The 26,621-nt window shown below is 45.1% G+C and overlaps 1 protein-coding gene across 14 annotated transcripts in view; it reads right to left on the minus strand.

Moving 5' to 3' along the window:
* The window catches only part of ints6l (integrator complex subunit 6 like), a 194,740-nt gene extending 168,455 nt beyond the window's left edge, over positions 1 to 26,285 (minus strand). For 6 of the 14 annotated variants that reach the window (XR_011887600.1, XR_011887599.1, XM_072271093.1 and 3 more), the window contains exons 1-2: positions 26,101 to 26,284; positions 25,938 to 26,015 (exon numbers count right to left, since the gene is read on the minus strand). Coding sequence is in view for 12 of the 14 variants with exons in the window: in XM_072271093.1 (XP_072127194.1) it covers positions 25,938 to 26,015; positions 26,101 to 26,211 (189 nt within the window). In the remaining 2 variants the exon portion in view is untranslated. Of the gene's footprint in view, positions 1 to 25,937; positions 26,016 to 26,100 lie in introns of all 14 variants that reach the window. The other 8 variants (XM_072271087.1, XM_072271090.1, XM_072271086.1 and 5 more) reach the window with 3 other exon arrangements.
* Positions 26,286 to 26,621: the final 336 nt, after the last annotated feature.

The following is a 26,621-nucleotide window of genomic DNA, read 5'->3' on the forward strand; positions in this document are numbered from 1 at the left end:
TCCAGAGATTAGGGGGTTAGACTATGAGGAGAGATTGAGTCGCCTGGGACTGTACTCACTGGAATTCAGAAGAATCTTATAGAAACGTATAAAATTATGAAAGGGATAGATAAGGTAGAAGCAGGAAAGTTGTTTCCACTGATAGATGAGACTAGAACGAAGGGTCATAGCCTCAAGATTTAGGGGAGTAGATTTAGGATGGAGATGAGGAGGAACTGCTTTTCCTGGGTTGGTGGGGGTGGTGAATATGTGGAATTCTCTACCCAATAAAGCAGTGGAGGCCACCTCAATAAATAAATTTAAGACAAGGTTAGATAGATTTTTGCATAGTAGGGGAATTAAGGGTTATAGGAAAAGGCAAGTAAGTGGAGATGAGTCCATGGCTGGATCAGTCATGATGTTATTGAATGGCTGAGCAGGTTTGACGGGCCAGATGGCTGACTCCTGCTCCCACTTCTTATGTTCTTATGTCTTATGAATGCCGATGAGATGGGCTTTTACAGCAACTTGAGCTTAAGCCACCTCAGGGAAAGGCAATCTCAGATTGAGTGTTGTGCAATAACCCAGATCTTATTAGGGAGATTAATGTAAAGGAACCCTTAGGAGGCAGTGATCATAATATGATTGAATTCATACTACAATTTGAGAGGGAGCAGCACAAAGTCACACATATCAGCATCTCAATGAAATAAAGGTAATTATAGAGTTATGAGAGAGAAGCTTGCCCACGTGGATTAGAGGAGAATACCGGTGGGGATGATGACAGAGCAGAGATGGCTGGCTGAAGTTGCTGGGAACACTTCAGAAGGTGCAGGATAGGTATACCCCACAGAAGTTGTGACAAATGGCAGGGGTAGGCAACGGTGGCTGACAAGGGAAGTTAAGGACTGCATAAATGCCAAGGAAGGAGCATATGATCAGGTCCAATCAGCATAGGGAGCAGAGCACTTCAAATTAAATAAGAGTACAGAAGGGGCAAGCAGGGCAACCATTGTCAGGAGTGGGCCAGCAGTGAGAGGAGGAGCATCAGGCTTTGACTCAAGAGGCTTTAATGAGAAGCAGTTGAGGACGAAGACACAGGTTAGAAGATTTGGTCTTGGTTGCCCATTGTACAGTGCAGGCAGGGTGGCAGATATGGCAGTGGAATGTTCCTCCTGTAGGATGTGGGAATTCATGGAACCTGATGGTCTCCCTGATGACACCTGCAGGAAGTGCAGCCATTCCAGCTCATGAAAGACCACATCAAGGAGCTGGAGCTGGATAAACTAAGGATCATCCGGGAGGCAGAGCAATTGATAGATATGACTTTTGAGCAGGTGGTTACATCCAGAGTGCAGAATTCAGGGAGTAGACAGGTGAACACAGAGAGCTGAAGGGAGAAGGAAGTCAGTTCAGGGTCTCCCTGCGGCCATTCTCCTCAGCAACAGCTACTGCTGAGGGGGATGACCTATCTGGACAAGGCAGCAGCAGCCAGACCGATAGCACTGTTGTCAGCTCTGTCCCTCAGAAGGGTGGGGTGAAGTCAGGTGGAGCAATAATCATAGGGGTCTCGATAGTTAGGGGGACAGATAGGAGATTCTGCAGCAGCAAAAGGGATACCAGGATAGTGTGTTGCCTCCCGGGTGCTAGGGTCCAGGATATCTCTGAGCGGTTGCTCAGAGTTTCTTGAAGAGGGAGGTGAGCAGCTGGAGGTCATGGTACATATTGGTACACCAATGACATAGGCAGGAGAGGGTTAGGGCCTGAGCAGTAAGTTTAAGGATTTAGGAAGGAGGCTGAAGAGCAGGATCCCCAGGTGGTAATCTCCAGATAACTCCCAGTGCTACGAGTTAGTGAAGGACTGAACAGGAAGATGGTGCAGATAAATTTAGTGCCTGAGGAGATGGTGCAGGGGACAGGGTCTCAAGTTCTTGGATCATTGGAACCTTTACTGGGGAAGGGGTGACTTGTACAAGTGGGACGGATTGCATCTGAACTGGAGGGGAACCAATATCCTGGGAGGGAGGTTTGCTAATGCTATTTGGGGGAGTTTAAACTAGATTTGCAAGGGGTGGGAACTGAAGTGGAGAGGTAGAGGATGGGTTGGCACACAAGCAGTGACAGCTTGTAGGGATTTGTGAGGAAGGTTAGGCAGATGATAGAGCAAAGAAATACTCATCCAGCTGGTTTGAGATGTGTCTATTTTAATGCAAGGAGTATCATAAACAAGGCGGATGAACTTAAGAGCATGGATCAATATGTGGAACTGACACTGTGGCCATTACAGAGACTTGGATGTCTCAGGGGCAGGACTGGCTGCTGAGTGTGCCAGGGTTTAGATGTTTCAAAACGGACAGGGAAGGAGGCAAAAGAGGTGGGGGAGTGAGATTGCTAATCAGGGATAGTATCATGGCTGCAGAAAAGCAGGAGGTCATGGAAGGATTGTCTACTGAGTCATTGTGGGTGGACGTCAAAAACAGGAATGAGGCAATCACTCTACTGAGTGTTTTTTTAAAAGACCCCCCCCCCCCCCCCCAATAGTAACAAAGACATTGAGAAGCAGATAGGGAGGCAGATTCTGGAACTGTGAAACAAAAATAGGGTTGTTGTGATGCGTGATTTTAACTTTCATTGACTTTCATCTCCTTTGAGCAAGGGGTTTAGATGGGTAGAGTTTGTTATGTGTGTTTAGGAATGTTTTCTGATGCAGTATGTAGATAAGCCAAATAGAGGAGAGGCTGTACTTGATCTGGTATTGGAGAATGAACCTGGTCAGGTGTCAGATCTCTCAGGGGAACAGTGTTTTGGAGGTAGTAATCACAACTCTTATCACCTTTACCATAGCGCTGGAGAGGGATAGGAGCAATTTGGGAGAACATTTAATTGGGGGTTGGGGTAAATATGATGCTATTAGGCAGGAACTTGGGAGCATAGTACTGTGCTGTACTATTCTATGTTCTATAAATTGAGAGCAGATGTTCAGGAAATGCACAGCAGAAATGTGGCAAATATTCAGGGAACATTCGCATGGCATTCTACCTAGGTATGTTCCATTGAGGCAGGGAAAGGATGGTAGAGTAAAAGAATCATTGTGTACAAAGGATGTAAAAAATCTAGTTAAGAAAAGCTTATGAAAGGTTCAAGAAACTTGGTTCTGTTAGAGCTCTAGAAAATTTCAAGGGTGCCAAGAAGGAGCTCAAGAATGAATTAGGAGAGCTAGAAGGGGCCATGAGAAGGCCTTGATGAATAGGATTAAAGAAAACCCCAAGGCATTCTACAACTATGTGAAGAGCAAGAGTGTGAGGCGTATGAAAATAGGACTCATCAAGAGTGATAGTGGAAACATGTGCATAGAGTTGGAGGAGGTAGCGAATGTACTTAATGAATACTTTGCTTTAGTATTCACCAGTGATAAGAACCATGGCAATTGTGGGGAGGACTTGCAGTAGGCTGAAAGACTTGAGCGTATGGATGTTAAGAAAGAGGATGTGCTGGAGCTTTTGAAAGGTATTAAGTTAGAAATGTTGCTGGGACCAGTCAAGATATACCTCAGGCTACTGTAGGAAGCAAGGAAGGAGATTGCTGAGCCTCTTGTGATGATCTTTGCATCAATAGGGACAGGAGAAGTATCAGAGGATTGGAGGGTTGAAGAAAGGGAATAGAGACAACCCAGGAAATCATAGACCAGTGAGTCTTACTTCAGTGGTGGGCAAGTTGTTGGAGAAGATCCTGAGCGGCAGGATTTATGAGCATTTGGAGAGACATAATCTGATTAGGAATAGTCAGCATGGCTTCGTCAGGGGCAGGTCGTGCCTTACGAGCCTGACTGAATTCTTTGAGGATGTAACAAAACACATTGATGAAGGTAGGGCAGTGAATGTAGTGTATATGGATTTCAGTCAGGCATTTGTACGATAATGTATTTTAGTAAAAGGAACAATAGTGCAGACTATTAGATTCAAACATCAGAGCTGCAGAGGGACTTAGGAGTTCCTGTGCAAGATTCTCTGGAGGTTAATTTGCAGGTTCAACCTATGGTAAAGGCAAATGCAAGGGGAATAGAATGTCAATGCAAGGGGATAATGCTGAGCCTTTATAAGACACTAGTCAGGCTGTACTTGGAGTATTGTGAACAGTTTTTGGGCCCCTTATCTCAGAAAGGACGATGTGTTGTCATTGGACAGAGTCCAGAGGAGGTTCACGAGGATGATTCTGGGAATGATGGTGTTAAAATATAAAGGAGCGTTTGGCAGCTTTGGGTGTGTACTCACTGGAATTTAGAAGACTTGGAGGGTGGGGGGGAGAGAGAAATCTCATTGAAACCTACTGTATGTTGAAAGACAAGGTGGATGTGGACAGGATGTTTCCTATGGTGCAGGTATCCAGAACTAGAGGGCACAGCCTCAAAACTGAGGAGCCGACATTTTAGAACAGAGGTAAGGAGGAATTTTTTTTTTAATCCAGACAGTGATGAATCTGTGGAATGCTCTGCCATGGACTGCAGTGGAGGCTAAGTCCGTGGGTATAATGCAGAAGTTGATCGTTTCCTGATAAGTGAAGGCATCAAAGGATAGGGCGAGAAGGAAGATGTATGAGGTTGAGTGGGATCTGGGATCAGCCATGATGGAATGGTAGAGCAAACTCGACAGGCTGAATAGTTACTGAATTCCTTACCACCACCCAGGTGTCATCACCAATGAAAAGGTTGTCGCATTATTGTGCTTACTTTTTAAATACTTGTGTCAGCAATGCACCTTATGCTAAATGTCCATCTTCTGGAACACATTTTATTATGTGTCAAAATATTTGTGATAACACTACTTCATGTTGTGTCAGAGTTATAAGTAATGTGTGTGAGTTATACAGAGTCTATTAAAAAGTATTCGTTTCCCCCCCCCAACCAGAAGTTATCAAGTTTTATTGTTTTAAATCGAATCACAGTCAATTTAACTTGGCTTTTTTTTTGACACTGATCAACAGAAAAAGACTCTTTCATGTCAAAGTGAAAACAGATCTCTACAAAGAAGACAAAAAACACTCCAAGCAACTTTGCAAAAAGGTTATTGAAAAGCACAAGTCAGCAGATAGATACAAGAAAATTTCCAAGTCACTGAATATCCCCTGGAGTACAGTTAAGTCAATCATCAAGACATGGAAAGAATATGGCACAGGTGCAAATCTGCCTAGAGCAGGCTGTCCTCAAACTGAGTGACTCTGCAAGAAGGGGACAAGTGAGGGAGGCCACCAAGAGACCTATGACAACTTCTGTGATTGAGATGGGAGAGACTGCATATACAACAACTGTTGCCCGGATGCTTCACCAGTGACAGCTTTATGGGAGAGTGGCAAAACTGTTAAAAAAAAACTCACATGAAATCTCAGCAAGAGTTTGCCAGAAGGCATGTGGGAGACTCTGAAGTCAGCTGGAAGGTGGTTCTATGGTCTCATCACCATCATCAGGTGCCGTGCCCAGTTTGAGCTTTGACTGTCATGGCCCACACACTCCTGTTTTGGGTCAAGTGGATCAACTCATTGGTATTCATTTCCAGTTCTCTGGCTGCTGTCTCCATCATCATTTGTCTTCCTCTTGCTTTCTTCCCTTCAATCTTTCCCATAATTACCGTGCATTCTAACTCCTCTTTCCTAATCACATGTCCAATGAAGTTACATTGCCTTTTCATGATCTCATACATTATTTCTCTTTTTGTGTTTGCTCTGTTCATGACATCCTCATTGGATATTTGTTTCGTCCATGATATTCTTTGCATCCCCCTCAAAAACCACATCTCTGCTGCTACAATTCGTTTCCTCATGTTACTAGATATTGTCCAACATTCTGAGCCATATAACATAACTGGATAAGTGTAATATTTCAGTACTCTGAGGCCGGTTGTCATGCCTAGTTTAGTATTGATCAGTATACTCTTCATTCTCATAAAGGTCTCTTTTGCAATCCCTATTCTTCTTTTGACGAAGGGTCTCGGCCCGTAATGTCGACTGTACCTCTTCCTAGAGATGCTGCCTGGCCTGCTGCGATCACCAGCAACTTTTATGCGTGTTGCATGAAATTCCAGCATCTGCAGATTTCCTCGTGTTCGCGTTTTTAACTTCAGTAGGCTAATTTGAGCAGATCCAAGTCACCACTCAGACAGGAGCTCATATGCTTCAACACCAGCTTCTCAAAACACTTCATCACAATGAATGCAAATACCACTGGGCAATAGTCATTTAAACAGGTTAACACACTCTTCTTGGGCACAAGTACGATTGAAGCAGGTCCGCACCACACACTGCTGGAGCAAGAGGTTGAAGATATCCATGAATATACCAGTCAATTGGTTGGCACAGGTCTTCAGTACTCGACCAGGTACTCCGTCCAGGCCAGATGCTCTCCTTGGATTCACTCTCTTGAAGGTAGCCGCATGTCATCTTCAGATACCGAGACCAAAGGATCATCAAGAAACATGAGGGCATGTGATGGTTCCTCCCAGTTCTGGTGGTCAAAGTGACCATAGGAGGTATTGAGCTCATCTGGAAGTGAAGCTCTGCTGTCCCATATGGCACAAGATTTAGCTTTGTAGATGGTTATGGCATTCAAACCTTGCCACAGCTGTTGAACATCCCTCATTGATTTCAGTCTGGTCCAAAATCTCCACTTTGCCCGAGAGATGGCTTTCTGGAGATCATACCTGCACCTCTTGTAACATTCTTGATTTCCAGACTTGAATGCCTCTGATCTGGCGCTCAGCAGATTCCAGATTATATTGTTCATCCAGGGCTTCTGAATGGGGAGAACCCTGAACAATGTTGTGGACACACACTCATCCACAGCCATTTTAATAAAGTCTGTAACAATCCTGGTGTAGTCATTCAGGTCCTCAGATGAGTTCTTGACTCAAGGCAATCCTGTAACCACTCCTCAGCCTCCAGCAGTTGTCTTGAACTCTGGAGCATTGCTCTTTAGGCTTTTTCTGTATGCAGTTAGCAGGAGTACAGGTAAATGATCCGACTTGGCAAAATGTAGCCTGGGAAGGTTTACAGGAGGTATCAGAGAAAGGTCTTTTTTTTAAAAGAGAATTGTGGGTGCCAGGAATGGTGGTAAAAGCTGATACAATAGGAACAGTTAAAACATGGATATAAGAAAAACGGAGGTTTATGGGCTGTATCGGAAGGAAGGATTATATTGATTGTGAAGTAGGTTTATATTCGGCGACACAACATCAAAGGCCTCTAGTATGTTCTATGAAACCAGTTAGAGGTAAATAGTACCTCCTCATTCCCAGAATGCGACTAAATCCAAAAGAATAATATAGACGGAACTTGCCCAAATCATATATTCTATTCTACTGTTTCAGATTCAGATGCCATTTAGATGTTTCCTTTAACGTTCCTATTAAACCACTTTTCTCTTTTTTTTAAATTTTATTTTTATTTGGATAAGGAATTCACAAGTATCATGTACTTTTTTCACACGTATAACCTTTTCCATTTTTTTATATGTATAAAACTATAATTATTTATACATTCTTAAGTACACATTGAGATGATATAAAAGGAAATTAGATACTTAAATAGATAATTATGTACAGTGGTAATTCTAAGCTATTAGGCTAAGTAATGGTATTAGTTGTTAAGAAAAATAGTAATAATAGTTTCCATATATCTCTCTTGGGCCATTTCTACTGGTCCAAAATGTTGTATGTAAGCCTATGTAACAACCATTGTAGGTGTTTATATCCTAATCTGTTCATGCTTGCTTCTGCCCCCAGACATAACTATCCAATCCCTATGTACTTATTTACTTAATTTTATCATTTTTTATCCCTTTCCCAAATCTTTTCCTTTACTTGTATTAATTCTCTACTTTCCAAAAGAAAACAAAAAACAGTAAACATTTAGACTAGGGGTGCTTACGTTAGCAATATTACTGTGTTGATGAGAAGAGCAGTATAAATCATTAGGAGAGTCATCTAAAGTCTGCTCGCTATTAAACCACTTTTCATCCATCTTCTGCAAGCTTGTTGAAAAACAAATATCTCAGTCCATTATCAGAAGCAAAGCAATATGCAAATAAAAACTATGTAGGAACACCAATATCAAAATCCTTGGTTAAAAAAAATGCTTTAAAAGTCCACTCTTCATATCTCTTGCAGCAGATTGCTCATCTGCCCACTAGTTAGCCAGCTTGTTTCCTGTTAGAAGCACATATCCAAGGCAAGTGAAGGCAACCTGATGATTCCACACCAACTAGCATTTCTGATCCACTATGAGTCAATTACACAGCACAGAAACAGGTCCATCAGCCCAAACTGTCCATACTGACTAAGGTGCCTTTGACCCATATCCCTCTACATGTACAACTGCAAGAAAACGTTTGTGAACCCCTTCCAATTACTTGGTTTTCTCATAAAATGTGGTCTAATCTTCATTTAAGTCACAATAATAGACAAACAAAATCTGCCTAAACTAATAACACACAATTGTACTTTTCATGTCTTCATTGAATACATTGCTTAATCATTCAGCTCAGGCTGGAAAATGTATGTGAACCTTTGTACTTAATAACTGGTAGAACCTCCTTTAGCAGCAATAACATTCACCAAACATTTCCTGTAGCTGCTGATCAGACTTGCACAATAGCAAGGCAGAATTTTAGACCATACCTCCATACAAAACTGTTCCAGTTCATCAATATTTCTGAGGTACCTTGCATCCCCAGCATCTTAATTCAGTTAAGGTCTGGACTCTGACTTGGCCATTCCAAAAAACAAATTTTCTTCTTTTTAAACCATTCTGTTGTTGATTTACTCAATTCGGATCATTGTCTTTTTGTATCATCCAACTTCTATTAAGCTTCAGGTGATGGACTGCTATCCTGACATTCTCCTGTAAAATGTCTTGATATAATTTTGAATACATTGTTCCCTCAATGATTGCAATATTTTATTTGGAGAGCAGTGCTTTCCTTCTATGAACACCATTCATGTTCAGTGTTTTTCTTATAGTGGACACATGAACAGAGACCTTAGCAAGATCTAAAGATTTCTGCAAGTCTTTTGCTGTTACCCTTGGTCTTTTTCACCTCTTTCAGCATTGCACATTGTGCTCTTGGTGTGACCTTTGCAGGACGCCCACTCCTAGGGAGAGTAGCAATGGTACTGAATTTCCTCCATTTGTATACAATTTCTCTTACTGTGGACTGATGATCACTCAGATCTTTAGAAATGTTTTTGTAGCCTTTACCAGCTTCATGCATCTCTACAATTCTTCTTCTAAGGTCCTCTGATAGTTGTTTTGATCGAGGCATGATGCACATAATCAGATCCTTCTTGAGAAGAGCAGGCTGTCAAAAACACACTTTGGATGTCTTTTCTTCAAATAGGGCAGGGTATCTCAATAACCCACACCTCCAAGCTCAACTCATTGATCAGAACACTCAACTCCAAATAGCTTTGGTTCAAGGCATTACATCGGAGGTTCCTACTTTCTGGAACTTAGACTGTGATTGTTAAAATAGTGTACTCAATATTGATGAGAAGTAGTACAATTGTTGGCGTGTGTTATTCACTTAGGCAGATTGTGTTTGTCTATTATTGTGATCTAGACGAAGATCAGATCACATTTTATAAGAGCATAAGACAAAGGAGCAGAATTAGCCCATTGAGTCTGCTCCACCATTCAATTATGGCTGATCCTTTTCTCCCCTCCTCAACCCCAATTCCCAGCCTTCTCCCCATAACCTTGATGCCGTGTCCAATCAAGAACCTATCAACCTCTGTCTTAAATACACCCAACGACCTGGCTTCCACAGCTGCCTGTGGTAATAAATTCCACAAATTTACCACCCTCTGGCTAAAGAAATTTCTCTGCATCTCTGTTTTAAATAGACGCCCACCCCCCCACCCCCGCCGGCTTGAGGATGTGCCCTCTTGTCCTAGACTTCCGCACCATGGGAGACATCCTTTCCACATCTACTCTATCTAGGCCTTTCAACATTTGAAAGGTTTCAGTGAGATCCCTCCTCATCCTTCTAAATTTCAGCAAGTACAGACCCAGAGCCATCAAATATTCCTAGCACGTGAACCCTTTTTATTCGAGGAATTATCCTTGTGAACCACCTCTGGACCCTCTCTAATGCCAGCACATCTTCTCTTATGCAACACCCTGGGAAAGGTTTCACTGCTAAGATAATGGGCTTTCTGTAGAAGCAGTGTTTGGGTTATGATGGGAGATACTGGGTGCTTTGGAATGTGAGCTGGGTCCTTTGTTCAGTGAGAGATGAAGAGGAGCCATTGGAGAAAACCGGTGGTAGGATTTGACCTGGTGGGTGACTGTGATTCAAAGAAGCCAGGTGCCAAGATCAATTGAGGATCAGTGCATGTGAATTTTTGGGAAGAGTTGTGCTCAACCTATGCACATTTGACTATTCAATTATAATGGGTCCTTTTGGTTTTTTCCCTTTATTAATCCTTTAGTTAAGATTCATAAATATAATTCCATTAATCAACTGCAGTGTGCTGTCTGTTATTTCCTGGATCTGAGTTGTAACAGGGTAGCAAATTACACAGCATCCACACAAACCAGGGTTTGAGGTGGGAGAGTCGTCTCAATCTCACAGGTTTGGAGGGACGGAGTGTGTATTCCCTTGACTTAGACAGCCAAGGAAACCAGCAAGGTTTCACTTAGATGAGGAGTTCAAAACTGTTCACAATACTCAAGGTGAGACCTCACCAGTGCCTTATAAAGCCTCAGCATCAGATCCTTGTTCTTGAATTCTAGACCTCTTGAAATGAATGCTAACATTGCATTTGCCTTCCTCACCACCGACTCAACCTGCAAGTTAGCTTTTAGGGTGTTCTGCACAAGGACACCTAAGTTCCTTTGCATCTCAGATTTTTGGATTTTCTCCTCATTTAGAAAATAATACCAAAGTGCACGATCGTACATTTCCAACATTGTATTTAATTTACCACTTTCTTGCCCATACTCCTAATCTGTCCAAGTCCTTCTGCAGCCTACCTGTTTCCTCAACATTACCTGCCCCTCCACCAATCTTCATATCATCTGCAGACTTTGCAACAAAGCCATCTATTCCATCATCTAAATCATGGATATACAGCATAAAAAGCAGTCCCAACGCCAACCCCTGCGGAACACTACTAGTCACTGGCAGCCAATCAGAAAAGGATCCTTTTATTCCCGCCTGTAAAAACACCATCCCATTCTCTCAATTCCTCCTTCTCCGCCACATGTGCTCTCAGGATGAGGTTTTTCATTCTAGGACGAAGGAGATGTCCTCCTTTTTCAAAGAAAGAGGCTACCCTTCCTCCACCATCAACACAGCCCTCAACTGCATCTCTTCCCTTGCACATCTGCTCTTACCCCATCCTCCCGCCATGCTACCAGGGATAGGGTTCCTCTTGTCCTCATCTACCACCCCACCAGCCTCCACGTCCAGCACATAATTCTCCAAAACTTCCGCCACCTCCAACTGGATCCCACCAAGCATTTCTTTCCCTCCCCACCTACTCCACTTTCTGTTTTCTGCAGGGATCGCTCCCTTCGCAACTCCCATGTCCATTCATCCTTCCCCGCTGATTTCTCTCCTGGTACTTATCATTGCAAGTGGAACAAGTGCTTCACCTCCTCCCTTACTAACAGTCAGGGCCCCAAGCAGTCCTTCCAGGTGAGGCAACACTTCAAGTGCAAGTCTGTTGGGGTCATATACTTAGTTCGATGCTACTGGTGCGGCCTTTTGTATATTGGTGAGGCCCATAGAAACAGAGAAAATAGGTGCAGGAGTAGGCCATTCAGCCCTTCGAGCCTGCACCGCCATTCAGTATGATCATGGCTGATCATCCAACTCAGAACCCTGTACCAGCCTTCCCTCCATACCCCCGATCCCTTTAGCCACAAGGGTCATATCTAACTCCCTCTTAAGTATAGCCAATGAACTGGCCTCAACTGTTTCCTGTGGCAGAGAATTCCACAGATTCACCACTCTCTGTGTGAAGAAGTTTTTCCTCATCTTGGTCCTAAAAGGCTTCCTCTTTATCCTCAAACTGTGACCCCTCATTCTGAACTTCCTCAACATCGGGAACAATCTTCCTGCATCAAGCCTGTCCAATCCCTTTAGAATTTTATAAGTTTCAATAAGACCCTCCCTCAATCTTCTAAATTCCAACGAGTATAAGCCTAGTCGATCCAGTCTTTCATCATATGTAAGTCCTGCCATCCCAGGAATCAATCTGGTGAACCTTCTTTGTACTCCCTCTTGGCAAGAACGTCTTTCCTCAGATTAGGGGAACAAAACTGCATACAATACTCCAGGTGTGGTCTCACCAAGGCCTTGTACAACTGCAGTAGTACCTCCCTGCTCCTGTACTCGAATCCTCTTGCTATGAATGCCAGCATACCATTCGCCTTTTTCACTGCCTGCTGTACCTGCATGCCCACTTTCAATGACTGGTGTATAATGACACCCAGGTCTCGTTGCACCTCCCCTTTTCCTAATCAGCCACCATTCAGATAATAATGTTTTCCTGTTTTTGCCACCAAAGTGGATAACCTCACATTTATCCACGTTAAATTGCACCCGCCATGAATTTGCCCACTCACCTAACCTATCCAAGTCACTCTGCATCCTCTTAGCATCCTCCTCACAGCTAACACTGCCGCCCAGCTTCGTGTCATCCACAAACTTGGAGATGCTGCATTTAATTCCCTCATCTAAGTCATTAATACATATTGTAAACAACTGGGGTCCCAGCACTGAGCCTTGCGGTACCCCAATAGTCACTGCCTGCCATTCTGAAAAGGTCCCGTTTATTCCCACTCTTTGCTTCCTGTCTGCCAACCAATTCTCTATCCACATCAATAACTTACCCCCAATACCATGTGCTTTAAGTTTGCACACTAATCTCCTGTGTGGGACCTTGTCAAAAGCCTTTTGAAAACCCAAATATACCACATCCACTGGTTCTCCCCTATCCACTCTACTAGTTACATCCTCAAAAAATTCTGTGAAATTCGGCGGACATGATTTTCCTTTCACAAATCCATGCTGACTTTGTCCGATGATTTCACCGCTTTCCAAATGTGCTGTTATCACATCTTTGATAACTGACTCCAGCATTTTCCCCACCACCGATGTTAGGCTAACCAGTCTATAATTCCCCGGTTTCTCTCTCCCTCCTTTTTTAAAAAGCGGGGTTACATTAGCCACCCTCCAATCCTCAGGAACTAGTCCAGAATCTAAAGAGTTTTGAAAAATTATCACTAATGCATCCACTATTTCTTGGGCTACTTCCTTAAGCACTCTGGGATGCAGACCATCTGGCCCTGGGGATTTATCTGCCTTTAATCCCTTCAATTTACCTAACACCACTTCCCTACTAACATGTATTTCCCTCAGTTCCTCCATCTCAGTAGACCCCCTGCCCCCTATTTCCAGAAGATTACTTATGCCCTCCTTAGTGAAGACAGAACCAAAGTAGTTATTCAATTGGTCTGCCATGTCCTTGCTCCCCATGATCAATTCACCTGTTTCTGTCTGTAGGGGACCTACATTTGTCTTAACCAATCTTTTTCTTTTCACATATCTATAAAAGCTTTTACAGTCAGTTTTTATGTTCCCTGCCAGTTTTCTCTAATAATCTTTTTTCCCTTTCCTAATTAAGCCCTTTGTCCTCCTCTGCTGGACTCTGAATTTCTCCCAGTCCTCAGGTAAGCCGCTTTTTCTGGCCAATTTGTATGCTTTTTCTTTGGAATTGATACTATCCCTAATTTCCCTTGTCAGCCATGGGTGCACTACCTTCCCTGATTTATTCTTTTGCCAAACTGGGATGAACAATTGTTGTAGTTCATCCATGCAATCTTTAAATGCTTGCCATTGCATATCCACCGTCAATCCTTTAAGTATCACTTGCCAGTCTATCTTAGCTAATTCACGTCTCATACCTTCAAAGTTACCCTTCTTTAAGTTCAGAACCTTTGTTTGTAAATTAACTATGTCACTCTCCATCTTAATGAAGAATATCCACCATATTATGGTCACTCTTACCCAAGGGGCCTCTCACGACAAGATTGCTAATTAACCCTTCCTCATTGCTCAATATCCAGTCTAGAGTAGCCTGCTCTCTAGCTGGTTCCTCGACATGTTGGTTAAAAAAACCATCCCGCATACACTCCAAGAAATCCTCTTCCTCAGAACCCTTACCAATTTGGTTCACCCAATGTATATGTAGATTGAAGAGAGACCGCTTGGGAGATCGCTTCGCTGAGCATCTACGCTTCATCCGCCAGAACAAGCCGGATCTCCCAGTGGTCACCCACTTTAATTCTACTACCCATTCTGATATGTCCATCCATGGCCTCCTCCACTGCTGGATAAGGCTACACTTAGGTCAGAGGAACAGCTCCTTATATTCCATTTGGGTAGCCTCCAACCTGATGGAATGAATATCGACTTCTCAAACTTCCAGTAATGCCTCCTTACACCCCCCTCACCATTTCCCATTCCCTTGTCCTTCTCTCATGTTATCTCCTTGCCCACCCATCGCCGCCCTCTTGTGCTCCTCCCCCCTTTCTTCTATAGGCTTCTGTCTCTTTCACCAATCAACTTCCTAGATCTTTGCTTCATCCCTCCCCCTCCAAGTTTCACCTGTTGCCTGGTGTTTCTCTCTCCCCTCCCCCCAACTCTCAAAACTACTCAGCATTTTTTCTCCAGTCCTGCCAAAGGGTTTCAGCCTGAAACGTCGACTGTACTTTTTTCCATAAATGCTGCCTGGCCTGCTGAGTTCCTGAGCATTTTGTGTGTGTTGCTCCTTTTATTCCCACTCACTGCCCCCTACCAATCAGCCAATGCTTTAACCATGTCAGTAATTTTCCTGTAATACCATGGGCTCTTAACTTGGTAAGCAGCCTCATGTGTGGCACCATGTCAAAAGCCTTCTGAAAGTCCAAATATACAACATCCACTACATCTCCTTTATCTATCCTACTTGTAATCCTCTTCAAAGAATTCCAACAGGTTCGTCAGGCAGGATTTTCCCTGAAGGAAGCCATGCTTAATTTGTACTATCTTGTCTTGTGTCACCAAGTACTGCATAAGCTCAACCTTAACAATTGACTTTAACATCTCTCCAACCACTGAGGTCAGACTAACTAGTCTATAATTTCCTTTCTGCTGTCTCCCTCCTTTCTTAAAGAGTGGAGTGACATTTGCAATTTTCCAGTCCTCTAGCACCATACCAGAGTCTGATGATTTTTGAAAGATTATTTCTAATGCCAGCACAATCTCTATCACTACCTCTTTAAGAACCCCAGAGGGCAGTTCATCTTGACTGGGTGACTTATGTACACTTAGGTCTTTTAGGTTTTTAAGCACCTTCTCCCTTGTAATAGTAACTGCACTCACTTCTCTTCCTTCGCATACCATGATATTTGGCACACTGTTAGTGTCTTCCACAGTGAAGACTGTTGCAAGATATTCACTTAATTCACCTGCCATCTCTGTTTTACATATTTGAAAAACTTTTACTATCCACTTTGATATTATTTATTAGCTCGCTTTCATATTTCATCTTTTTCCTTCTAATGATTCTTTTAATTGTTCTCTGAAGGTTTTTAAAAGCTTCCCAATCCTCTATCTTCCTGCTAATTTTTGCTTTGTTGTATGCCCTCTCTTTTGTTGTTACATTAGCTTTGACGTCCCTTGTCAGCCTATGGTGGTACTGTTTTGCCATGGATATTTTGTTGTTTTGGGAATACATCTACCTTGCAACTCCCTAATTTTTCCCGGAAACTCATACTATTGCTGCTCTCCTGTTATCCCTGCCAGCATCTCCTTTCAATTTAATTTGGCCACCTCCTCTCTCATTCCATTGTAATTTCCTTGACTCCACTGCTACGTCAGACTTTACTTTTTCCCTATGAAATTTCAAGTTGAACGCGATCACTGCCTCCCAAGGGCTCTTTTACCTTAAGCTCCTTAATCACTTCCGGTTCATTACATAACACCCGATGCAATAGAGCTGATCCGCTAGTAGGCTCAACAACAAACTGCTCTAAAAAGCCGACTCGTAGGCATTCAACAAACTCACTCTCAAGATCCATTTACAAACTGATTTTCCCAATCAACCTGCATGTTAAAATCTCCCATAACGATCATGACACTGCCCTTTTGACACGCCTGTTATGTTGTAATCTGTGGTCCACATCCCAGCTACCATTGGGAGGCCTGTATATAATTGCCATCAGGGTCCTTTTACTCTTGCAGTTTCTTAACTCAACCTACAAGGATTCAACATCTTCCGATCCTACGTCACATCCTTCTACTGATTTTTACCAGCAGAGACATGTCACCCCCTCTGCCTACCTTCCAATCCCTTTGATAAAATGTGTAATTTGAACATTCAGCTCCCAACTACAACCTTGGGCACTTTTGAGACTGTTACTAACACCCGTACACACCTTGTTTTTCTTCGTATGTAATAATCTACTTATCTTTGTCTTGAGTACACTTGGTGGCTGATACTCCAGGATGCAACAGTGGCACAATTATTCAATTATGAGTAATTAATGCAGAAAACTGGTAATTGCAAAGGTTCTCAAACTTTTTCTAACAAGTGTACTTGACCAAATATCCTTCAAATAATATCACTGTATTTGCCTCTTGCACCTCCACTGGCAGCTTGTTTCACATATCCACCATCATCTGTGTGGAAAATCCCGCCCCTCCTCACACCTCCTTTAAGTCTTTTCCCTCACCTTAAACTTGCGGCCTTTAGTTTCAGACTCAGCTACCTTAGAAAAAGATAGACTGTCCTTCGAACAAGGTTGGATGCGACATCGGATGTACGGCAATTCTGGCAAGGTTTGCAAGATATTACTTCCTACAAAGTGAAACCCAATAGCATGAAAGGCAGTGATACTTCACTACCAGATGAACTCAACACCTTCTATGCCTGCATTGAAAGGGAGAATATAATTACAGCTGTGAAGATCCTGGCTGCACCTGATGACCCTGTGATCTGTCTCTGAGACCGACGTTGAGCTGTCTTCAAAGAGAGTGAACCCTCGCAAGGTGGAAGGTCCTAATGGAGTACCTGGTAAGGCTCTGAAAACCTGTGCCAACCAACTGCTGGGAGTATTGAAAGACATTTTCAACATCTCACTGCTACGGGTGGAAGTTCCCACTTGTTTCAAAAAGGAAACAATTATACCAGTGCCTAAGAATAATAATGTGAGCTGCCTTAATGACTATCGCCCAATAGCATTCACATCTACAGTGATGGAATACCTCAGCAAGGACCTGGACCCATTGCAATTTGCCTATCGCCACAATAGGTCAACGGGAGAAGCAATCTCAATGGCTCTTCACACAGCTTTAGACCACCTGGATAACACAAATACCTATGTCAGGATGCTGTTCATTGACTATAGCTTAGCATTTAATACCATCATTCCCACAATCCTGATTGAGAACTACTGAATCTTTGCCGCTGTACCTCCCTCTGCAATTGGATCCTTGACTTCCTAACCGGAAGACCACGATCTGTGTAGATTGGTGACAACATCTCCTCCTCACTGACAATCAACACTGGTGCACCTCAGAGGTGTGTGCTTAGCCCACTGCTCTACTCTCTCTATACCCATGACTGTGTAGCTAGGCGTAGCTCAAATACCATCTATAAATTTGCTAATGATACAACCATTGTTGGTAGAATCTCAGATGGTGACGAGAGGGCGTACAGGAGTGAGATATGCCAACTAGTGAAGTGGTGTTGCAGCACTCAACTTCAGTAAGACAAAAGAGCTGATCAGGAAGGGTAAGACGAAGGAACACTCACCAATCTTCAGAGGGATCAGAAGTGGAGAGAGTGAGCAGTTTCAAGTTCCTGGGTGTCAAGATCTTTGAGGACCTAACCTGGTCCCAACAAATCAATGCAGTTATAAAGAAGGCAAGACAGTGACTATACTTCATTAGGAGTTTGAAGAGATTGCATCACTGTCTGGTATGGAAGGTCTACCGCACAGAACCAAAAGAAGCCGCAAAGGGTTGTAAATTTAGTCGGCTCCATCTTGGGTACAAGCTTACAAAATACCCAGGACATCTTCAAGGAGCGATGTCTCAGAAAAGCAGCATCCATTATTAAGGACTCCTAGCACCCAGGGCATACCCTTTTCTCATTGTTACCATTAGCTAGGAGGTACAGAAGCCTGAAGGCACACACTCTGCAATGCAGGAACAGCTTCTTCCCCTCTGTCATCCAATTCCTAAATATTCATTGAACCTTTAAACACTACCTCACTTTTTTAATATCTGTTATTTGTCAAGTAGGGGACCGTGCACAATTCTGATTTGATGGAGACGGACGTCAGAGTACGGAGGAACATCTGGAAAACTTCTGAAGTGCCCGCTTTGCTGCCGCTGCTACTGTGTGGTAACTGGAATCTCCGGAGCAGAAGGTCCCGAAATCATCGGCTTTGCTTGTTTCAGCGGCCGGGGCTAGGTCGAAGGCGCTCAGGAGGCTGTATCGGAAGGGCTGGTCGGAGGCTTGAAGTTTTCGGACGGATGGACTCAGTGTCGGCTGTGGTCAGCTGCTTCCAAGGCATCGGCAAGTTGACGGTGCCTGGAAGTTTATGGCAGGGAGTTTCTCCCTTTTGCTGCCTGCTATCGGGGACTCGGAGTCGATTGACTCGGGGACTTCTAAGACTTTTTTTTTCACTGTGCCCATGGTTTGTTCTTCATCAAATTATGGTATTGCTTTGCACTGCTATAACAATATGTTATATTTATGTGGTTCTGGCAGTGTTAGTCTTTGGTTTGTCCTGTTTTTTGTGATATCACTCCGGAGAAACATTGTATCATTTCTTAATACATGTATGCATTTCTAAATGACAATAAAAGAGGACTGAGTGTTCTCATAATCTAATCTAATATATATTGTTTGTTTTTTGCACAATTTTTAATCTATTCAATATACGTATACTGTAATTGATTATTATATTTTATTTTGTTTCTTCCATATTACGTATTGCATTGAACTGCTGTTAACAAATTTCACGACGCATGCCAGTGATAATAAACCTGACTCCGATTATCTACACTCCTCAGTTTTATAAACCTCTATTACGTTACCTGGCAGCCTCCTTGGGCCAAGGAAAAACAATCTCACCTATCTGTTCTATCCTCGTAACTCATCTACATCCTTATTTATCTTTTCCACAACCCCTCCAGCTTACGAGGAGCATCAAAAATAAAAATCAGTGCCACACCACAGACTGAAGCTCTTAGACCAAACTTTGGTCATAGCAATACAGGAGAATCAGACAAGGTAGAGACAGAGGGAAGGATTCCACAGATTACTGTTTTGGTGGATGATGTCGTGGCAAGCACTTGCAGAGCAAATAACACTAGTTTTGTTCAAGCGGATGGAATTGGAGCAGTGCAGGCATATACTCCTATGGCAGGGCCACCAAGAATACAAACTCATGTGAGGGCACCACCCTGGCTGAGGGATAGGAAACAGGACATAAAGCTTTTCTCAGTAGTGAAGTAGCACAGGGACCAGCATCTGGACCTTGTTTTTCACAATATATATCACTGATTTGGACAAAACAATAGAAAACAGTATTGTTGAGTTCACAAACACAAAAGTGGAGGGATTGTTCACACTTGGGTCAAAACCCTGCAGTCAGGACTCGGATTGTAAAGTCAGCCAGCATAGAGGTGAGAGGGAAGAAAATGGCAGGGGCTAGCTGGTGATAGGAGGAGGGGAATGATGGGCAGATGTGGAGGAGGAAGGGAGACAGTGGTTGGTAAAACCAGATAAGGAGAGGAAAAAAAGGGGAAAACAGAAGGCAGCCAAAGCCAGGCAAGGGAAGGCGAAGGTTGGAATGTGATAAGGAAACAAATAAAGGCTGCAAATGCTGGACATAAACACAAGAGAAGGTGGTGAAGTTGTGGAATTTGTTGCCACATGCAGCTGTAGAGGCCAGGTTATCGGGTATATTTAAAGCAGGGATTGAAAGGTTCTTGATTGGACATGGTATCAAGGGTTATAGGGAGAAGGCTGGGAGCTGGGTTGAGGAGGAGATAGAAAAAAGGATCAACCATGATTGAATGGTGGAGCAGACCCGATGGGCCAGGTGGCTTAATTCTGGTCCTGTGTCTTATGGTAATGGGGGGGATAGAATACAAGCTGGCAGATGATGAGGGGGAAGATGTTGGGGGGAGTCCAAGGCCCTTTTCCACAGATGCTGTCTGACCAGCTGAGTTCCTCCAGCATTTTGTGTGTGAAGTGGTTCATTTTGGTAGGTCAAATATAATGGAAGAATATAGTATTAATGGTAAGACTCTTGGCAGTGTGGAGGATCAGAGGGATCTTGGGGTCCGAGTCCATAGGATACTCAAAGCAGCTGCGCAGGTTGACTCTGTGGTTAAGAAGGCGTACAGTGTATTGGCCTTCATCAATCGTGGAATTGAATTTAAGAGCCGAGAGGTAAAGTTGCAGCTATATAGGACCCTGCTCAAACCACACTTGGGAAGCACTGTGCTTAGTTCTGGTCACCTCACTACAGGAAGGATGTGGAAGCCATAGAAAGGGTGCAGAGGAGATTTACAAGGATGTTGCCCGGATTGGGGAGCATGCCTTATGAGAATAGGTTGAGTGAACTCAGCCTTCTCTCCTTGGAGTGACAGAGGATGAGAGGTGACTGATAGAGGTTTACAAGATAATGAGAGGCATAGATCGTGTGGATAGTCAGAGGCTTTTTCCCACGCCTGAAATGGTTGCCACAAGAGGACACAGGTTTAAGGTGCTGGGGAGTAGGTACAGAGGAGATATCAGGGGTAAGTTTGTTACACGGAGAGTGGTGAGTGTGTGGAATGGGCTGCCGCAATGGTGATGGAGGTGGATACAATAGGGTCTTTTAAGAGACTTTTAGATAGGTACATGGAGCTTAGTAAAATAGGGGGCTGTAGGTAAGCCTAGTAATTTCTAAGGTAGGGACATGTTGGCACAACTCTGTGGGCTGAAGGGCCTGTATTGTGCTGTTGGTTTTCTATGTTTCTATGTGTTGCTGCAGAGAATAGAAATCTAGAATAAACCAGACAATGTCAGGAAAAAGAAATGAGGTCAAGCAGAGTTTTCTCAATACTTTGTTTTTATTTACAAGTAAATAAAAGGTTCAGAACAAATTCATCATGGTGCTCTTTGGAATAGAGAGGATTAGATTGTTTTCTCTGGAGTGTCATAGACTGAGTTTACAAAGCAAGTCTGTTTTTATTATTTTATACAGAGCATGGTAGGTGCCTGGATCACACAGCCAGAGGAGGTGGTGCAAACAAATGTACTTAGACAGGCAAATGAACAGCAAGCTATAGACCAGGTGCAGGAAAAATTGGATTAGCTTCAATTGGCATTGTGATGGGTACAGACACTGCAGTACTTTTTAAAGTTACAAGTCATGTGGAAAGAAAGCAAGAGAGTGTACACAGTTGCAGGGAGAAGGTGCAAACTGCAGATGGGCAACAGCTATCAGGAACAAAGCTGGAACTGAAGCAGCAGTGACACTACCTATGCCACTGTGCACCCTGGAGGATCAGCCACCAAGTGCACTCAAGACAAAGGTAAATAGATTATTGCACATGAAAAAAAGGAATATATTGCAGTTTGTAACAGTGACAGATCAGGTACCCAGGTCAAAATGGCTTGCTCCTACTTGCGCACCCTGAAGGGCACACAAGCAAACTAATAGAAAAATCAAGCCACACACATCAAAGTTGCTGGTGAACACAGCAGGCCAGGCAGCATCTCTAGGAAGAGGTACAGTCGACGTTTCGGGCTGAGACCCTTCGTCAGGACTAACTGAAGGAAGAGCTAGTAAGAGATTTGGAAGTGGGAGGGGGAGGGGGAGATCCAAAATGATAGGAGAAGACAGGAGGGGGAGGGATGGAGCCAAGAGCTGGACAGGTGATTGGCAAAAGGGATAAGAGAGGATCATGGGACAGGAGGTCCGGGAAGAAAGACAAGGGGCGGGGGGACCCAGAGGATGGGCAAGGGGTATATTTAGAGGGACAGAGGAAGAAAAAGGAGAGTGAGAGAAAGAATGTGTATATAAATAAATAACGGATGGGGTACGAGGGGGAGGTGGGGCATTAGCAGAAGTTAGAGAAGTCGATGTTCATGCCATCAGGTTGGAGGCTACCCAGACGGAATATAAGGTGCTGTTCCTCCAAGCCGAGTGTGGCTTTATCTTTACAGTAGAGGAGGCCGTGGATAGACATGTCAGAATGGGAATGGGATGTGGAATTAAAATGTGTGGCCACTGGGAGATCCTGCTTTCTCTGGCGGACAAAGCATAGGTGTTCAGCAAAGCGGTCTCCCAGTCTGCGTCGGGTCTCGCCAATGTATAGAAGGCCACATCGGGAGCACCGGACGTAGTATATCACCCAAGCCAACTCACAGGTGAAGTGTTGCCTCACCTGGAAGGACTGTCTGGGGCCCTGAATGGTGGTGAGGGAGGAAGTGTAAGGGCATGTGTAGCACTTGTTCTGCTTACAAGGATAAGTGCCAGGAGGGAGATCAGTGGGCAGGGATGGAGGGGACAAATGGACAAGGGAGTTGCGTAGGGAACGATCCCTGCGGAAAGCTGGGGGGGGGGGGGAGGGAAAGATGTGCTTAGTGGTGGGATCCTGTTGGAGGTGGCGGAAGTTACGGAGAATAATATGTTGGACCCGGAGGCTGGTGGGGTGGCAGACTCCAGAGCCTGCTGGCCCTGAAACTAGCAGGCATGAACTTCAGATTGCCCCTGCCATTGATTTCGCCAGCTCCAACACCTCAGGGCATATTCAAAACCCGGTCTCCAGCAACGACCATGGACACCTTCACAGCGATCGCGCAACCACCAACTGCGACTCCAGCCTTGAACTCCAGGCCGGGTCTTTATCTGCTATTGTGACTCCTGTCTCCCCTTCCCCCACCAATACTCTGCAATCTCGTCTCCTTCAGATCCCATCGTCAACTCCTGGGTACTCAGAGGCTCCACCTTCCTCTCACCCCAACCCTCCCCTCTCCACTGACACCCCCAGCCTCCCCTCTCCCCCTCTGATCCCAGCTCTCATCCGTGCTGCATCTTTACCATCCCCTCCGACCTTCAACTGTCGGAGGCAGAACGCTCTGTCCTCAGTAAGGGCCCCACCTTTGTCCCCCTTCGCCCACACCTCAGCGAGTTCTGTGTTCGCCATGATGCGGAACTCTTCTTCCGCCGTCTCCGTCTCCGAGCATATTTCTTCGGCAAGGATTCTTCCACCCCCACCGATGACCCCTTCTCCCGTCTTCAACCCTCCTCTTCTTCATGGACACCCCACTCTGGTCTTCTGCCTGCTCTGGATCTTTTTATTGCTAACTGCCGACGGGACATCAACCGTCTCCACTTCACCACACCTTGTCCCCATTCCAACCTCACTCCTTCGGAACGCTCTGCTCTCCACTCCCTCCGCACTAATCCTAACCTTACTATAAAACCCGCCGATAAGGGGGGTGCTTTTGTAGTCTGGTGTACTGACCTCTACCTTGCCGAGGCACAGCGACAACTCGCGGATACCTCCTCTTATTTACCCCTCGATCGTGACCCCACTAAGGAGCACCAGGCCATTGTCTCCCACACCATCACCAACTTTATCCGTTCAGAGGATCTCCCATCCACTGCTACCAACCTTATAGTTCCCACACCCCGCACTTCCCATTTCTACCTCCTACCCAAGATCCACAAACCTGCCTGTCCTGGCCAACCTATTGTCTCAGCTTGCTCCTGCCCCACCAAACTCGTTTCTGCATACCTTGACACGGTTTTATCCCCCCTTGTTCAATCCCTTCCTACCTATGTTCGTGACACTTCTCACGCTCTGAAACTTTTCAATGATTTTAAGTTCCCTGGCCGCCACTGCTTTATTTTCACCATGGATGTCCAGTCCCTATATATGTCCATCCCCCATCAGGAAGGTCTCAAAGCTCTCCGCTTCTTTTTGGATTCCAGACCTAATCAGTTCCCCTCTACCACCACTCTGCTCCGTCTAGCGGAATTAGTCCTTACTCTTAATAATTTCTCCTTTGGCTCCTCCCACTTCCTCCAAACTAAAGGTGTAGCTATGGGCACTCGTATGGGTCCTAGCTATGCCTGCCTTTTTGTTGGCTTTGTGGAACAATCTATGTTCCGTGCCTATTCTAGTATCTGTCCCCCACTTTTCCTTCGCTACATTGACGACTGCATTGGCGCTGCTTCCTGCACGCATGCTGAGCTCGTTGACTTTATTAACTTTGCCTCCAACTTTCACCCTGCCCTCAAGTTTACCTGGTCCATTTCCGACACCTCCCTCCCCTTTCTAGATCTTTCTGTCTCTATCTCTGGAGACAGCTTATCCACTGATGTCTACTATAAGCCTACTGACTCTCACAGCTATCTGGACTATTCCTCTTCTCACCCTGTCTCTTGCAAAAATGCCATCCCCTTCTCGCAATTCCTCCGTCTCTGCCGCATCTGCTCTCAGGATGAGGTTTTTCATTCCAGGACGAGGGAGATGTCCTCCTTTTTTAAAGAAAGGGGCTTCCCTTCCTCCACCATCAACTCTGCTCTCAAACGCATCTCCCCCATTTCACGCACATCTGCTCTCACTCCATCCTCCTGCCACCCCACTAGGAATAGGGTTCCCCTGGTCCTCACCTACCACCCCACCAGCCTCCGGGTCCAACAAATTGTTCTCCGTAACTTCCGCCACCTCCAACGGGATCCCACCACTAAGCACATCTTTCCCTCCCCCGCCTCTGCTTTCCGAAGGGATCGCTCCCTACGCGACTCCCTTGTCCATTCGTCCCCCCATCCCTCCCCACTGATCTCTCTCCTGGCACTTATCCTTGTAAGCGGAACAAGTGCTACACATGCCCTTACACTTCCTCCGTCACTACCATTCAGGGCCCCAGACAGTCCTTCCAGCTGAGGCAACACTTCACCTGTGAGTCGGCGGGGTGATATACTGCATCCAGTGCTCCCGATGTGGCCTTCTATACATTGGCGAGACCCAACGCAGACTGGGAAACCGCTTTGCTGAACACCTACGCTCTGTCCGCCAGAGAAAGCAGGATCTCACAGTGGCCACACATTTTAATTCCACATCCCATTCCCATTCTGACATGTCTATCCACAGCCTCCTCTACTGTAAAGATGAAGCCACACTCAGGTTGGAGGAACAACACCTTATATTCCGTCTGGGTAGCCTCCAACCTGATGGCATGAACATCCACTTCTCTAACTTCTGCTAATGCCCCACCTCCCCCTCGTACCCCATCTGTTACTTATTTTTATATACACATTCTTTCTCTCACTCTCCTTTTTCTTCCTCTGTCCCTCTAAATATACCCCTTGCCCATCCTCTGGGTCCCTCTGCCCCTTGTCTTTCTTCCCGGACCTCCTGTCCCATGACCCTCTCGTATCCCTTTTGCCAATCACCTGTCCAGCTCTTGGCTCCATCCCTCCCCCTCCTGTCTTCTCCTAACATTTTGGATCTCCTCCTCCCCCTTCAACTTTCAAATCCCTTACTCACTCTTCCTTCAGTTAGTCCTGACGAAGGGTCTCGGCCTGAAACATCGACTGCACCTCTTCCTAGAGATGCTGCCTGGCCTGCTACGTTCACCAGCAACTTTTATGTATGTTGCTCGCCTTTACTCTCCTTCAGTTCACCGCAGCCTTACACGACATCAGCCAGGAGACTCACACTCACACCACCCCAAGCCTAACACACCCAGCCCCACCCTCACACCATCCCAGACATTCATTCACTCCGCTGGCAGTCCAAACCCAGCCCACAAACCCTCTCCCCAAACCCAGCCTCAGTCCCTGGGCGCCCTCCCCTTCCATCCAGCAGCTAAGCCCCGCCCTCGGCCGGAAGTCCTCACCTTGATTGCGAACGGCGCCTCGTCAAACGTCACTAACATGTACCTGTCCGCCCGACTGGCCGGGTCGCGGGCGCGTAGCTGTGAGGAGAGAGAACGCAGGGTGAGGGCGGGAGCGATGACAGGCGGCACCGGCGCTGATTGTACTACATTTAGTCTTTTTTACCTTCATGAAAAGCTCGACAGCGCCCTTAGCGATGTCCAAGTAAGTGATGCCCAGGTACGAGCGCTGATTCATGGACGCCGACGTATCGATGAGGAAAAGGAGAATGGGCATCTTCCCCCCAGGACCCGACCCGACGCCGCTCGAACAGGCGCACGAGGCCTGCGCGCTCCACCGGCGGGCGGTCCACGTGATTCGGCGGCCTCTCATTGGTGAATGTCGCACACAAGCATTGAGCAAGGGGCTCTGGGAGTTGAAGTCTTCTACTCTCTCAGCAAGGACTCTTAGCAGATTTGGTAGCACCCATCCGTGAAAGGAAACGCTCGAAAACCTTTAGTCAGAACTGGAAAGGAAACATCAAGTTTGATGATTGGTGAAATTCTCCACCAAAGTTTCAGGTAGAGTCCTGGGCGTCATTCTTCGCCTCTACAGCGTCCTTTAGGATTTATAAAACTGACAGTAAAGATCTCATGAAGAAAATTAGGAAAATAGGTAGGGAGCATGAAAAGTCCCTAGCAAGTAAG

Source organism: Mobula birostris, chromosome 10 (assembly GCF_030028105.1).
Source record: "Mobula birostris isolate sMobBir1 chromosome 10, sMobBir1.hap1, whole genome shotgun sequence".
Classification (NCBI taxonomy): Eukaryota; Metazoa; Chordata; class Chondrichthyes; order Myliobatiformes; family Myliobatidae; genus Mobula; species Mobula birostris.